At 33.2% G+C, this 17790-nt stretch overlaps 1 protein-coding gene across 1 annotated transcript in view; it reads left to right on the top strand.

Moving 5' to 3' along the window:
• Window positions 1-17790, top strand: part of LOC136841781 (mucin-2-like) — a 244327-nt gene that overhangs the window by 3905 nt on the left and 222632 nt on the right. Inside the window, exons 3-9 of the mRNA XM_067109067.1 lie at window positions 4678-4783; window positions 7869-8006; window positions 9751-9927; window positions 10223-10267; window positions 10369-10480; window positions 16877-17005; window positions 17413-17505. Coding sequence (XP_066965168.1) covers window positions 4678-4783; window positions 7869-8006; window positions 9751-9927; window positions 10223-10267; window positions 10369-10480; window positions 16877-17005; window positions 17413-17505 — 800 coding nt within the window. The remainder of the gene's footprint in view (window positions 1-4677; window positions 4784-7868; window positions 8007-9750; window positions 9928-10222; window positions 10268-10368; window positions 10481-16876; window positions 17006-17412; window positions 17506-17790) is intronic.

Genomic DNA, 17790 nt, shown 5'->3' with positions numbered 1-17790 from the left:
TTGTTTTAGGATGTAGCTCTACAGTGGCTTACCTAAGAATGCTGGGTTTGGTTGCAGTACTGGCCCCCCTCTCCCAGCGATAGTTAGCATACTCACCGTCAATAAGACCCCTGGTTTTCTGCCGTAGGACCTAGGGGTTAAGACTAACCATGCCACCTATTGATACACGGTGTAGTCGAATTTGTTTGAGCATGTGGCAGTAATTTAACTGATGACCACCCTGTACATTTGGAGACTTTTTCGAAAGAGACATTTCTGAAGAATGCCAACGACGCACTTACTTTCCTGACATCATGTGACCTATGGAAAGTGTGTGGATTTGCCTTTTTAAAGAGAAAACTACAATCATTCTCAGCCTTTGTAGGGAGAGTGGTTAGTTTGTGCTAGGCTGTAGGAAAATAGGACCTTCTGGGATGTTAGCTGTGACTCCTAGGGAAACCTTATCCTTGATAATGAAAACGGAGAAAAAAATCAACTTTTTTCGGAGTGCTGGTAACGATGTGAACTGTTCACTTTAGACCAAACGGAGAGTAATGGCTCCTTGGTCTTTTAACGGCCTGGTTGTAAACAAGAGGGCGGATGCACATGCGCAATAGCCACTTCTCTTTCTTGCAGGCTCTTTTGTCGGAAAACTGGGTTCAGCTTCGCTGAAGATAAGGGAAAGTGCCCTCTTATCTTTGAGTCCATTATATACTCCATCACATGTTATAATGTTAATCATTACGACGCAATACCTGGCCAAAAACCCCAACTAGAAGAGAATTCTTTGATATTAGTTTGGTCACCATGGAACTGGTAGACCATAGAAGGTAACTCCTTGAGGACGAAACAAGCGACTACGCTATCAAAAAACATATTTAAATATCTTACTCATAATACTTGTAATAGAATATAGAAACCACTGGACACATTTGTTATGTCCACTTTTAAACAAAACTGATGATCTGTGAATTGTTGGAACATAGTTTCAGTCAAATTGGTTAATGATTCTTACTAATACCATACTATTCCTATTCAGGAAGACTTGTTGAAATTATAGCAGACAAAGACTTTATGTCCTTAAATGATGGAAACTGAAAAGCATCTTTTTAGTAAGCATCCTAAGGTTTTCAGGAAAATCGAAGAACCATTTTACTCTGTAAGCTTGAGTGCACCAAAATCAACAGCATTCTGTAATGAGTGTTATGATTGTTTTTAGAATAAAGCATGACATGTTTAACCCTTAAACGCCGACTGGACGTATCGTAAGTCGACTAAAATTGTCTGTCGGGTGACGAGTGGACGTACTGTACGTTGACTACAAAAAATTTCAACCTTTGGTCAACTTTGACTCGACCGAAATGGTAGAAAAACGCAATTGTAAGCTAAAACTCTTACATTCTAGTAATATCAATCAACCTTCATTTTCATTTTTCAATTTATGGTGAATTTTTAAAAAACTTTTTTCATTTTGCAACAAATCAGAAATAAGTCTAGTGTTTGCACCGTTTTATATTACGTTACATAAAGTTTTAATGAAAATTTAAAATACAAATTATGGTTGTAGCTTTATCAGTTTTGAAAAATATTTTTCCAAAATTTCAACGTTCGGTCAACTTTGGTGAAATGGTCGAAAAAACGCAATTGTAAGCTAAAACTCTTAACATCAATCATTTAGAAATTTTGCAATAAATTTTGTCAATATTTCGATTTATGGTGAATTTTTGAAAAACTTTTCCTTACGCCCAAGCTCGTAACTCCAGAAATTCTTTTGTCACTTTGTCGTAATGTTTGCACCATTTTATATTAATCGTTACATAAAGTTTTATATATGAAAATGTGTGCAATTTCATGTAGAATACAACAAAAAATAACTCATGGTTTTAGCTTTTATCAGTTTTGAAATATTTCCATATAAATCACAATAAGTGCCAAAATTTCAACCTTCGATCAACTTTGACTCGACCAAAATGCTCGAAAAACGCAATTATAAGCTAAAACTCTTACATTCTAGTAATATTCAATCATTAACTTCATTTTGCAATAAATTGGAAGTCTCTAGCACAATATTTTGATTTATGGTGAATTTTTTAAAAAGACTTTTTCCTTACGTCCGCTCGCGGTAACTCTGCCGAACATCTCATAAATTCTTTCGTCACTTTGTCGTAATTTTTGCACCATTTTATATTAGTTGTTACATAAAGTTTTATATATGAAAATGTGCGCAATTTCATGTTGAATACAACAAAAAGTAACTCATGGTTGTAGCTTTAATCAGTTTTAAAATATTTTCATATAAATAACGATAAGTGCCAAAATTTCAACCTTTGGTCAACTTTGACTCGACCAAAATGGTCTAAAAATGCAATTGTAAGCTAAAACTCTTACATTCTAGTAATATTCAATCATTTACCTTCATTTTGCAACAAATTGAATGTCTCTAGCACAATATTTCGATTTATGGTGAATTTATGAAAAAAAAAACTTTTTCCTTACGTCCGCGCACGGTAACTCGGCCGAACATCTCGGAAATTCTTTCGTCACTTTGTCGTAATGTTTGCACAGTTTTATATTAGTCGTTACATAAAGTTTTATATATGAAAATGTGTGCAATTTCATGTAGAATACAACAAAAAATAACTCATGGTTGTAGCTTTTATCAGTTTTGAAATATTTTCATATGAATCACGATAAATAGAAAAAATTCGCCCCTCGGTCAACTTTAACTCGACCGAAATGGTCGAAAACTGCAATTGTAAGCTAAAACACGTACAGTCTAGTAATATTCAATCAATTACCTTCATTTTTCAACAAACGGGAAGTCTCTAGCACAATATTTCAATTTAAAGTGAATTTTTGAAAAAACTTTTTTACGTCCCGCGTTACATTTAATTCATGCATCATTTTGTGATAATATTTCCTCTGTGTTGCTTAGATCGTTTTACAATTTGTTATATACCAAAATCATCGCAATTTAGTGTACAATACAAAAGAAAAAATAACCCATTAGCTTTAACCGTTTTGCTCACAGCGCGATTTGTATACAATTATATATGAAATTTTTTTTGCGCTGTCATATATTTCAATATTTATATATGATAATGATATTTTTTTTCATTTTTGGTGGTTGCATACTAAACTTCAGGCAATGACAAAAAAAGGAGCCAAAAATGAACTCTTAATCTTAAAAACTAAGCATGCTGTGATTTTTTTAAGAAAACTTTCTTTCCGCTTCAGCGCTAACTCCCGAACGCCACCGGCATACGGCAGACACTTTTGTAAATAGAGGCTCAGCGTTTAAGGGTTAATCTTAATAATATTTGAAAATTAGTAAATTATTGGAGCCTCGATGGCACAGTCGGTTACAGCAGCAGCATCGGACTTCGTAGAGGTCTGTGGCGCGGGTTCAAATCCGCAGCCGACTAATCAGAGAGGCGGACACTTTGCTATCCGTGTAGACACCCCGGGATTATATATGTAATCAACTGATAGGTTTGCTTAAAAAGCAAATGGGTGTTACAGACTAAATACACACAACACAAAGCCACTCCAACATCTAAAAACATAACAAACATCTCACACGTCTCGAACTCTCGACCTACCCGCGCAACAACTTCTCGCTGCTGGGAGAAAGGGCGTTGGGACTGGTATGATACATGTACCATATGCTACCGGGGTCTAAGCGATGTCAGGCAGGGCAGCCGATCAAGACTACGGTCTACCCCAAAGCCAAATCACAAGTCCTTCAAAAGAAGGCATCGTGCTTACCCCATACAAAAATGGGAAAAAAGCATGTTAAAAGAAGGAGGAGGAGTAAATTATCATTTTATAAAAAAAATGTATTTAGTCATGAAGTTGACATCAAAATTAGTGAATATTTCTTGACGAAAAAGTCCTCGAATTGCAGAATTTTTTGTGAATTTTTTATAGATATGTTCCACAGAAAATCCCACAAATTGGTGAGGCCGTGGAGTGAATCGGGGTTTGAGAATGTGTGTGTCTGTGTGTGTGTATATGTATGTACTGTATATATATGTATATGTATGTATGTATGGTTTTACTATATATATATATGTGTGTGTATCTGTGTGTGTGTATATATATATATATGTATATATATATATATATATATATATATATATATATATATATATATATATATATATATATATATATATATATATATATATATATATATATATATATATATATATATACACATACACACACCAACCTCTTAAAACCAGCACCCTTGGGACCAGGCCACTGCTGGACCACAAAATGGGACCAGGCCACTGCTGGACCACAAAATCCCAGATGACAGAAATCACCCCTGAAAAGCACTGTATACAAAGTCTTGCCAGGTCTTTCCACATATATATTGCTGTGTTATCAAAAGTAGAACAAAGCTCATGAATAATCACTGTCATTCGTTAGGTTTGTTCTTTATGAAAATTCTGACCTGCTTCATAAACATCTCCCTGGAAATGCTTAAACATTCGTTATTTTGAAGCTTAAAGCACCTTAAAAGTACACTGTCTTATTCTGATCTCCTGGCACCTTTCAGTGTGTTCCAGCACTTCAAAGTTTTCTGGCTTTCGATTTCAGCAAAATCATAAAAATCTGATGCTTCTGCTGAATGTGGAAAACAGCTTTAGTTCTTTATCTATTTAACCCTAAGAATTCAACATTTTCCAGGCCATGTTGGGGTGTTGCATGTGTTGGACCCAGCACTTTCAAAGACAGCCCAGGGACTGTCATTACAATGGGAGCATATGGAAGGTATTCACCTGATCTGTATAAGGTGAGGTACATTATATGAAACTCTTTTAATGTAAGTCTCTTATTTCATTTCTAGTCTTGGATGACATCCATTTTTATTTTATTTTTTGGTCTTGACTATTAGATTTATCTACCAAGAGAGTTCTCCTATGACTAAATTTGCTGGCACTTAGACCAGTTTCTTTTGTACCATAACCTGTGCGCTCTCTCTCTCTCTCTCTCATCTTCTGTCGTGGTCTATAATTCTTTCCATTTAGCATTACAGTAATACCCCGAACTTGTGCGATTCGAGTTCATTGAATTCACAGACATGCGAACTTTTCATTGGAACCTAACTAATTGTCATACACGAGTTTTTCACAGACACTCGAACATTTGTGAATACTGTACTGAGAAATCTTGCAAAGTGTTTATGTTTAATTTTTTAGGTAATTTATAATTTTTCAAACTTTAATGTGTAAAGTAAATAACATTGGATAATAAAAGTAATAATTTCTCTCTCTCTCTCTCTCTCTCTCTCTTACTGAGATGAGAGAATTTTTATGGTACATGTATATGTTTATTTGTTTTGTATGATAGATAATTTTTTTTGCCTAATAATAAGTACTAATTGTCAAATATTAATAAGATTAATAAGATTAAATAATAATAATAATAATAATAATAATAGTAGTAATAATAATAATAATAATAATAATAATAGTAAAATAACTAATTACAAAATTCATATGTGACACATATTTTAAACAAACAAATATTTTTCCCTCATCTTCAGTAAGAAGCTTTGCGTTTTATGTTGTATGCACAAGGTCGGGGTCACTGCCAAAATAATCCCCAACCAAATACTTCAGAAGATATCAGTAAATTTATTACACCAACAAGAACAAGGGAGAATGTAAAACTAATGTAATAATGCAGTTACACAATGTAATTACATTATATAAATATAATGTACATAATTAATCACCCCCCAAGTAACTAAGTATTGTAAATATAAATAAGAACCCCAAATCCCTCCCCAGTCACATTCCCATCATACAAATACACACAAATATACTGTATATAACATATTTTCTTACCTTTGTAATATGTTTATATACTAAAAGGTCATTCTGTAAATTCACTTATACAAACTTTTATGTCCTTCTGCATTCACTTACACAAAATTTTTATTATTTTACTGTCCACTTGGATATATTGAACTAAACTACGCAAAAATTGCATGGCCTCCTGTTCCCACCTTTTGTTTACTGCCATGTCTGTGATAAACAATGATAGTTAACCCACGTGCAAACTACCGTTGCAACAGTTCGGACATAAACAATGCACCAATAATAGCCTCGACTTGGGAAACAGCAAATTGCTGTTTAACTCAAAACTCACTCACATTATACAAAAGGTGGTGATACGAATTTGCGGATTTTTATTTCAGTTCAATACAGGATGAGGAAGTGACGATAACTGCTCAAGTAGGAAAGCCTGTTCCTGTTTCCAGAGCCTGTACATGAATTTTTATTATAAGTGAAACGAATTATAGTTGTGATGGTTCACAGTATTTTAATTTTTATTTTATCTAGTTTCATTATACTTTCTCGCTTTTTTCATTACACATGCATACATAAATATACTGTATATATATATATATATATATATATATATATATATATATATATATATATATATATATATATATATATATATATATATATATATATATATATATATATATATATATATATATATATATATATATATATATATATGCATACACACACACATCGTCACACGTGGAATAAGTGAAATTTAAAAATGTATTGTTGAGTGTCTTTTTTAAACAAACATAACTATATAATTGGGTCCCAAGTGCAAACACACACACATATACATTATATGTATTTTTTTTCAAATATATATATATATATATATATATATGAATAAAAATATACATGTAAGGTGTATGTGTGTGCGTGTGTGTGTGTTTGCATTTGAGACCCAATTATATAGTTGTGTTTGTTTAAAAGAGACACCAAGTTATACATTTTTAAAATTTCACTTATTCCACATGGGATGATGACAAACCTAGCCAATGGTCAGTACTGCCAACTCCAGCTATAAACTGAACACCCGAAGGGGCCTGATGGTCGCTTCTGTTAATTGCCTTGTCATTCATAAAATATTAATTTATGTCGACTGAAACATTTACCATCATTGTAATTTAGCAATGTTCAATCAACTTACATAAAATTTATTACATTTGATTAACAAGAAAATATATTTTTTGGCCTTTGAAGACAGAGGAAGAGAATAAGAAATGCTAAAAATTATTTTGGGTCCTATTTCATCGCATCTAAAATGGTGGTAGTTGTTATCTCATTTCTGAGAAATTTTAATATATGCTAGAATAAACTTTTAGCTTTCCAATGGTACCACTTTAATGATAATAAAAATTACACGGGTAAAACTAGAAAGCATTTTGTGGAAACTTCCAGTTCGTCTAACTCTTCAACTGTTCACCGAGTAAATGACCAAGACCTGAGCGTAAACAATTGGGTCGGCCCGTCTAGACCAGAGAGGGTTAATCCTTGGACCAATCACAGCTTAGGTCTACTTTTCCATCTGCATGTAGAGACAAAATGATTGTAAATCCAAATTGTAAACCAGTAGTCACTTGAAAATGCCACAGAGTGGAGAAACAGCTGTCGTGACAGAAAACAATTAATGGAACAAAGAGGCTTGTGTGTTCTTCACCAAAGATTGACGCCTGAGAATCAGAAAAAACTCTGACAATATGAAGGTTCCAGCAAAAAACTCATTGATGCCACAAAAGCAATTACTTTCAATGAAAATTGTCTTAAGAGAAAAACTATGCCCTAAAATATATATATATATATATATATATATATATATATATATATATATATATATATATATATATATATATATATATATATATATATATATATATATATATATATATATATATATATATATATATATATATATGCATATGCATTGTGTACTTCAAAGAATTTAACAGGTTTTCAGTTCACTTTATGTATGAATATTTTGTTATTTCATGTCAGCTGAATTTTATTTTCATTTTGCAGATTTTGGTTAATGGGGTACTATACGAGATTCTGGATCACAAACCCACATTTGTGAAGGAAGGCTCAGTAGAGCATCCAGTGTTAGCCTGGAGGTACAGCAGTGAATGCATTCGCCTTATTGGGTCAAGTAAAATAGCTGTTAGTATCCAATGTATTTTTCTTTATTTATGATATAAAGAAATTTTTTTAAAATCTATATTATCTTTCTAGTATCGTTATTGATTGGCTTTCTTTGTGATAAGATTAAAGTTCTGAGAGGTAAGTTTAATTGAGTGTTTTAAGTTATGACTCACCCATAGATAATATTATTCTTGTGACTTCAGTTGTTGAGCATGTTGTATGTACACATGCACACATACACAGACTGAGACTGATGGGTAAGAAAAGTTCTGGCTGAACACTGCTAGCAGTTTATACCAATACTTTGTTTCTTTATGTGTTCAGTTTTTTTGTTTGCTTGTTTTTCAACTAAAGGAAAGCTTATTTATTATGAAAAGAATTTTGTTTGTAAATTTAAGCACTCATGAATTCATTGTCACTGTCATAGTTATCCACCTGAGGTGGGATGAGGGAAGGGAGTGAGGATGAGGATTGGAGACACACACACATGCAGTCAGTGAGAGAATGAAATTTTTATGATGAAGTCATGACGTATCTTTCTCTGTCACTCAAAAGTGAGAAACAGAATAACGTGTAATGATGTTGCTTTCAAGCCAGTAACAGTTGTGAAAACTCCCAATGAGACGAAGGCCCACCCCCCCAAATCAGTTCTCCCAGTCCTTCCACCATGTAAGTGCCCCCCCCACAAAAAAGAATGAACAGAATTATTTTTTAAGTGGCAGTGCTGCTTTTAAACCATCAACAGTCAAAAGCTCCCATGCAGACAAGGTGCCTTCCTGCCCTCCCTACTCAGCTTACCTATCCCCCGCAAAATGCTTACTCTGGCCTAACGTGCCACAATACCCTTCCTCAGTGTGCTTATCACTGGAAACATCATTAACGTTGACTCTTTCTACATGTTTAGTATTGCCAGTAGGTTGACTTTTATATATATAATATATATATATATATATATATATATATATATATATATATATATATATATATATATATATCTATCTATCTTCTGCTCCTTCGTCTTTAACGTGCATTTTTCCCATTATTATATGGGGTAAGCATGATGCCTTCTTTTGAAGGACTTTGATTTGGCGGTGGGTAGGCCGTAGCCTCGATCGGCTGCCCTGCCTGACATCGCTTAGACCCCAGTAGCGAATGTGTACATGTTACCAAATTATATATATATATATATATATATATATATATATATATATATATATATATATATTGATTATGACAATTTTTGGCTTACGACATATAGTCGAACAGAACCCCTGTCATAAATATATATATATATATATATATATATATATATATATATATATATTATATATATATATATATATATATTATATAATATATATATATTTTATATATACATACATACATACATATATATATATATACACTATATATATATATATATATATATATATATATATATATATATATATATATATATATATATATATGTATGTATATGTATGTATATATATATATATATATGTATGTATATATATATATATATATATATATATATATATATATATATATATATATATATATATATATATATATATATATATATATATATATATATATATATATAAAATCACATACACACACCATACATATGTAATGTTGATGTTGAGATAACACAAATATGTATAAATACGGATATACACACACCATACATATGTAATGTTGATGTTGAGATAACACAAATATGTATAAATACAGATTAAATATTTACAAAACTTCTTAGGTGGAGAGATGTGTTTTGACTGTGTCTGTGTGGGCATCACCTGAATTCCTTGGGAAATTATATGGTCTCTGTGGTTACTACGATGGAAATGTCGATAATGACTTCACCAAACGAGATGGAACTATCTCTGCATTAGAAAACTATCCCACAGGAGTACAATTTCCAGACTCTTGGCAGGTATGGAAAATGTCTGGAACGAGTTAGTGCATGTAGCCCTTTCCAGTAACTTACCATTTTACTAATACTGCTGAATTATTTTATTTTTTAAAGAATTTTATTGATTAAACAAGACCAGTTTCTTCTTTGGTAAAGCTAAATGGGTCACCTTAAAGAGCTTGAAATTAGTCAGATCATATTCGGCGTTGGTTAGTATTCTTGTTTAATGATTTAATAGTGCCTTACAAAATTATGGAAGGAGAATGTATGTGAGAAAAAGAGACAGAGAATAAAACATTTGTAACTTTATTTGCAGACCACCACTTGTGGTAAGGGTGATTTGTCCCCTGGGCTAACAGAGGTAAGTAGTGAAGTAAGTTAAGATCCTGTATTTTAATGGAATTGAAATACAAATATCTCATTTATACAACAGTGTAGTGAACATTCATTTTCAATCCACAGGTTAAGAATTGCACCTTGGAAAAAGAGGTTGAAGACAGACTACGCAGCCAGTGTATTCAGACTGTTGAGGAATCAGGAAATCTATCTCAGGAGATGATCAGTGTTCTGATTGGTTGGTGTTTCATTCTTTTCATTGCGAAGAAAAAGAGAGAGAAAGAGACATACACAGAGAATAATCTCATAACTATTTAGTGGGTCTACCAAAGCATAGTGGTATTAAAGAATCATTGCTAAAATTAAGGGAACAGTATAAATGAAGGTCTGTTGAATCAGAGCAATTTTTAAGTTCAATCCTAAAGGTTGGTGCTTTAACTGAATATATTCAGACAACTGTCTTTTGGTAAAATTGCTTAAGTTCCAGTTCTGCTATGTACAGTTTCTGTTTTGCACATTTTTGTGTTAGCATAAAAGATGGTGATAAATAATACTGTTTCAGTCTATTTCATCAGCTCAGAAAATGAAGAAGTAATGGTATAAAGGATGTATTAGAGAGTAATTTTAATTAATTTTTAAAAAGTAGATTAAAATTACAATGACGGTTACAGTCCAAAATTTCTGAAGAAAACCTAACGGAGAGCAGATTGAGATGAATATTTTAGAAGTGCAATAATCAAACTACAACTTTGAGAGGTGAAGCATGTCACTTTTCGTTTGGTAAGCAATTGGTAATCCCATGTTATGTAGCAAGTCAAAGAGCAATGCTCAATGAAGCATCAAGAAAGACAGAATATAATAAGGTGGTTGGCTCAAACTGTAGTAATGAACCAACGCATCTGTATATACAGATTCTTTGGTACCTACTCTGTTATGAGGAAACTCAGTTGAGAATCAATGCATGCTATCTCTTCATTAGTTAAAAGGTAAGGGATTACAGGTAAAGCAAAAGCAAAAACTGCATGGCCACTTGCATAGTCGTGCATACAGACGTAATTAGCTTTAGATATGAACTTTGTAAGAAAGTTTGTTTCACTACACCTCACTCATAAACTACAAAGCTAACTAGGCACTGGAAAAGATCTTCATACTAACGAAAGGTAATAGAATATATTCTAGCTAAGATTTAATGTTAACCTAAAGATTTTAGGTTTGGTTTCCCCAAAAAGTTGTTTTCTTGAGTTTCATCTATATATGTATATAAAATATATATATATATATATATATATATATATATATATATATATATATATATATATATATATATATATATATATAAAGTAAAAAGTGAAATTTTGGTGTAATCAGGTTTTCTGTACAGCTGCTACAGCATATAATCAAGGCCACCAGAAATAGATCTGTCGTTCGGTGGTCTCAGTATGATGCTGTATGAACCGCAGCCCATGAAAATTTAACCACTGCCTGGTTGTGGCTTATTCTATATCGTTGCCAGATGCACTATTATGGCTAACTTTAACCTTAAATAAAATAAAAACTGCTGAGGCTAGAGGGCTGCAGTTTGGTATGTTTGATGATTGGAGGGTGGATGATCAGTATACCAATTTGCAGCCCTCTAGCCTTGGTAGTTTTTAAGATCTGAGGGCAGACAGGAAAAAGTGCAGACAGACGAACAAAACTGGAACAATAGTTTTCTTTTACAGAAAACTAAAATGGATGTATGTGTGTGTGTGTGTGTGTGTATGTATGTTCCAGCATAATTCTGAAATGCATTGAGTAATGCCAACCAAACTTGGTACTGTATACATATGATTTACTATCTGGAAGAGAATACTGTGGCGGTAAGACATCACTAGTACCATAGGGGGTGGGGGTGAGAAGTGCTTCCCTGAAATGGGTGTGGTTCTACCCATAGACTTAGGAACTAAATAAACTCTGCGGGTTTATCATATCTCACTTTGGTAAACATATGACTGACTATCTGGAAAAGAATGCTGTGTGGGTAAGACATCATTGGCACCAAAGGGGGTGACAGGTAAAAATAACCGAAAACAACAGATATTAGTTTTCGAGGTCGCTGAGATGAATAGTGACACTCCCAATGCCCTTCAAGTCCAAGTTCAGCCCCAATAAGAAAGGGGGGGGATGAGAAGGGGTGAAAAATAAAATGTCAAAAAGGACAAATATTAGTGTCTAATCCATAGTTTTTGAGGTTGCTGAGATGAATAGTAACACTCCCAATGCCCTTTAAGTCCAAGTTCAGCCCTGATAGGAATGGGGGCTGAGAAGGGGTGAAATATAAAATATCAAAAATGCTGGACAGTATAACTGAAACAACTATTTTAACAGGAAAGGAAAGAGTGAGAGAGAGAGTGAGTAGAGGGGTGTTAGGGAGGAGAAAGAGGGAAAGAGTGCGGGAGGGTTGGAGAGAAAGAGAGAGTTTATAAGTTGTCATTCACAGTTTTCCCAGGCAGCACCAGGTTGGTCAGCTAGTATTAGAAACCCTTCTAGTTGATGGTTAAAAGTCATAGTTTGCAGGCATCAAAGATATTGTAGGAATGTAGGAAACCAGCTTTCCAAACAAGCCCTACAGGCAGAATGAATGGAATTCAGTAAACCTGTCGCCATGCAACAACAAATAGAGGACAACAATCTTCTTTTTGGATGAAAATATTTGAGGACAGTGATACAAGTGTAACATTCCATTTATTAGTCATAGAATAGATAGAGAGAGTGTGTGTGTGTTATGAACAAAATAGTATTTTGATTGTTAAAGATATGAAACACTCTGGCAATAAAACATATTTGACCATTTTACAAACTCGTGTAAAATGTGTGGGTTTTCTGAAAGTATTAACCTATTAATACCAAATTTTTTTCCCTTATCCATCAGTAATAAACATTTTTTATGAATTAATATTTAATAATAAATACCTAAACAAATTTAAATCACTATTTTATTCTAAAAATTTTGATTTTCAATTCTGTCCTTTTTTCTTTAGGACCATGGGTACATGAACCACTTTTGTTCAAGAAACATGTTTCCCAAAGGGCATAATTGATTTTAAAAAATACAAAGAAAGCTGCTTTTATTTATTTAAAAATCCAAATTAACCACAGATTACTACAGTATAACCAAAAATAAAATATAAATTCTTATTTACATATCCAGATGAGTTACACATTGGTGTGTATGCCAACTGGTAAAAAAATTCCCCAATATGGAGACTATTATCATAGCCTCCGTTCAAACAGGAATATGTTCAGTATAAGGAAATATATTTTCTGATAATACTTTTGAGGAAAATACCCTTGGCCAACCAGAATTTTTGGGATCAGAATGTGATATAGCTACAAATAAGGTCTTGTTACAACCTTCTGAAAATTAGCAATATTATAGTATTTCCATTTGCAGAACAATGTACAAGTCCAGAAACTAACCATTACAGTATCATGAATTTTAGTGAATAAACTAAAATACCACTTCTTAGATCTAATTAAGATGTGATATTTTATGAAAATTCAGTTTATGTATTATATTGGTATATGAGAAATGACTGAGAAACAAGTTTTGCCCTTCCATGGCTGTTGGACCATCTTTTTGGGTTCCAGAAGGTGGTGGTAAATTGATGATTGCCAGTTATGTTCTTGTTTTCATGCCATTTCAAAAGGAAATGAGTTGATTTTCTTCAAACCTGTGGTCATGTTCTCCCTTTTTAGGGGTATATCTTCCTTCAGAGGACATTGAATGTTGTGTTTGAATGTTCTACTTCTGTGATCCTGATTCCTGAGGATTTCCTTTGTACAAATAGATTATAACTAGGAAAAAAATTCATGATCTGGTGGGGTCTTAAGGACACTGATCATAGATTAAAGCACTTTTGAACCTAGACTCTGGTTTTGGTAAAATTTATTTGCTCTCCTTGATATACAGTAAGTCCATGTGCAAACATCAGCCACTAGTTCCATCACTTAAAACCAAATCTTACAAGTTTACCTCTTATAAATTGCTTGAGAGAGTTCCTTCTGTAATATTTTGTGACTTGCTCATCTATTGACAGTTCCTCAGAGAACATCCCAAACTGCTTGAAATTCTGATTAAAATTTTAGCATCATGCAGAGATCTAAATTTAAATCCTTTATTTTCCTTTCTTCTTCTTCTTGGCTGTTTTCTGAATTTTTATTTTTAACAAAATGAAGGTACTTTTGATGCCTAGGAATATATTCCTTGGCTTTATATTTCGAATAATCTAAGTTTTCAAGGTCTTCATCCATACTCCAGTAGTGCTGTTCACTTGATAATTTGTGCCACCCAGTAAAAAAGGATTGCAAAAAATTTCCCAAATAATTTGTGACTAGACTAAAGCAATGTAAATTTTTTGTTTGGAATAAGTTACAGATTCTCAGCAAATATCATTTAGCAATTCATTGCCAAGGAAAATTCAGGAATCACAACCAGGTTTTTGCCAAGAAGTTCATCTTAATAAAGTAATTTCATTATTTCATCTGTTCCATTAGCAGTTGGTGATGTGAATTTTGAGAAATTAGGCTCGTCATCTAAAATATTGTCAAAGTCCTCATCCATTAGTTCATATACTGGTGGGGGGATTCCCTTAGAAAACGGAAAGAAATGGACCTCAGTGACCATGGTCTTTATTGTAGGACCACACTATGAGTGCATGCTATATCTGAACAGAATTCTTTGAAGATTTTCTCAACTTGATAGGACAGTTACAACATTCATTTATTCTACATACAGATATTGGTTGGATACAAGTACAGTCTGACCTTTTTAATCTGGCATTCTTGGGACCAGGCCAACTGCCAGACCACAGAAAATTCCAGATGACAGAAGTCCCCCCTAAAAATCCTGCTATGCGAAGATAGTCTTGCCAGCTCATTCCCCATATATATGTTGCTGTGTTATCAAAAGTAGACAAAGCTTATGAATAATCACTGTCATTTGTTAGGTTTAGTTCCTTATGAAAATTTTGGCCTGCTCCATGAGGATCTCCCTGGAAATGTTTGCACCTTTGCTACATCAGAGCTTAACCACTTTATAAGTGCTTTGTCAAATTCTGATCTCCTGGCACCTTTCAATGTTTCCTGGCGCTTCAAAATTTTCTGGCTTTCTTTTCCAGCAAAAACGTAAAAATCTGCTGCTTTTGTTTGTTTAAACCTGCACATGTGTTCTTGGTGTTAGGTTTCTGTTTCCTAATAGTAGCAGTGATGACTTGAACCATCACTGGATGGTCTCTTGTTTGTCACTTTTTTTGTAAGTTGTATTTCAACAGAGATCTTTCACACTCACAATTGATTCCTGATCCCCTTTGTCTGCCGAGAGCAACCAGATTCACTGAACAGCAGCACCAATATGCAGTAAATATGCCTCGCTGTCGAACTTCTCGGTTCCAGGGTTCCTTTATTCCTCACACAGTTGGTCTGTGGAGCAGCCTCCTAGAGGACATTGTGCAATTGGAACTTCAGAAGTTCAAGTGAAAATGCAATGCATTACTACCCTAGTACTATTCTTCTTCCATTTTAATACATTTTTATCTATTTACCTATTTATTAATTTATTTTTTCTTTCTATACTTCCCTTTACTTCCTCTTACTTCTTCCTAGTGAATATCAAATTCTTTGGAAGATTGAATTTCAAGTCAGCGGCCCCTGTGTGCTTGTTCCATAAGAATAGGTTTCATCTACGGAAAATTAATAATATTGTGAGGGGGAGAGAGAGAGGGAAACTATTGGTCCCGATTAGGTTGTTACACCAACAGATATCCATTTGCAAAAGCCAAATAATACAGTTGTAATAAGAATAACTTTGTTTTACGTACTGTATGCAATTATATTTCATTCATTATTGTTAGGCACCATTTGCACTCTTGCTAATGTTTACATTCGTAAAATCATCACTTGGTTGCTTTATACCGACATCTTGACAGCCATTAGTTTCTAAGTGAAAAGCATTTTTGAGATTTTTTTTTCTTGTAAATAAGCGAAGCTGGGTTTAAAAATGCAACTTACTTTATTTATAAATACAGTAAATTAAATTAAAGTAAATAAAGGTGTGATTTTGCCAGTATTGGATGTTACTTTTGCTTCTTCCAATAAAAAAAGTGCCAGATCATGGGAGTTGCCAGATCACAGAATGCCGGATTTAAGAGGTCAGACTGTACTACTTACCAAAAATTATAGTGTGCCCTTCACCTTAAGAATTTCACACTATACTGAAAATTGAGACAGCAAAATTGCCAGTATTCAGTAAAATGGAGATGTAATATTTAAAACACACTTCAGTCATATTGACTAATTAAATGCATATCAGGAAAATTCAATTGCTGGTGAGATATTTTTTATTTTTTGCTCCAAAGACAAAGGACCCTGAGTGCTAACAGGTTAACATTTCTAAAATAGTCTTGATAAAGTTTTAGGTGTTTTTGATAAAGCAACACAATTATGCAGGGCTTAGCAGCTGATCTGACATTCTTTAGACAGTACTTCATCCATTTCTAAAACACTACTAAAAGTTTTTATTGGAAAACATTAAAATGGATATTAGTTAAATCCTCCTTTAAAATATTACATATTACATTGACCTTTACTTTTGCAGACAACTGTGTATTAGATGTGTGCTCCATTTACCAAAATACATCTGGCAATGCAAGTGCTGTTCAAGAATGGCTGGGTGGAGTTAAAACATCCATGGAAGACATCAGTGATATACTTAATAAAACCACTGGTAATGATAATGTTAACTTTTACTTCACTGCAGTGGCACTTAATAAGTGATCTTGAACGCAAGGTTCTGAACATGCACCATTTTGAGGAAAGGGACATATTTTTGTAACAATGAAAAGTCAGCATATTTTCTTTAATAGATGGCTGTTTTTTATTATAAATTTATAGTTGTACTTTGTTTATTTGCTGTTATAATACTTGTATTCCTGACCACCTTTTCATTTTGAGAGGTAGGTCTCTGAAAGTGAAAAAATGAGATGGTAGCCATGGAATAGCAATTTTGGTTTGTATATTTTACTTCATACAACAGTGAACTGAATAGCTACTTTGATGATTTGTTATCCGCCTTTACAGGCAACTTAACTTTTTGCAAACCTTGGTCTAAACATTTATTTGACTTTTTTGCAGATAAGGATATATTACCAGGGATTTTGTTCAATGATTCTGTTGTCGCCACTACTGTAACGACCGAATTAACCACGTCAGAATCTCCAGGTGAAGGTGAGTTTGATATAGAATGAAAGGGATTGTTTGTCCCATATTACCACAGTTAACAAAATCAGTTAAACTCTGATGGAGAGTTTCTTAATGACTGCATTCAAGATTATATTAGAAGAGTAACTGCCTAGAATTTAAGGTAAAATTTCAAGTATTAAGGAAAAGCCACCTACTAAAAAACTTGCCTAGGAATTAGTGATACCAGAGGTATATGAGGGAATAGACTGCTTTTCAAGTACAAAGGTTTATATATAAAGCAATTGTGTCAAAGGAGTAAGGGAATGTTGA

Source organism: Macrobrachium rosenbergii, chromosome 9, assembly GCF_040412425.1.
Source record: "Macrobrachium rosenbergii isolate ZJJX-2024 chromosome 9, ASM4041242v1, whole genome shotgun sequence".
Taxonomy (NCBI): Eukaryota; Metazoa; Arthropoda; class Malacostraca; order Decapoda; family Palaemonidae; genus Macrobrachium; species Macrobrachium rosenbergii.
Note: the sequence above shows the minus strand (reverse complement) of the source record. Positions and strands in the feature narration are given on the sequence as shown.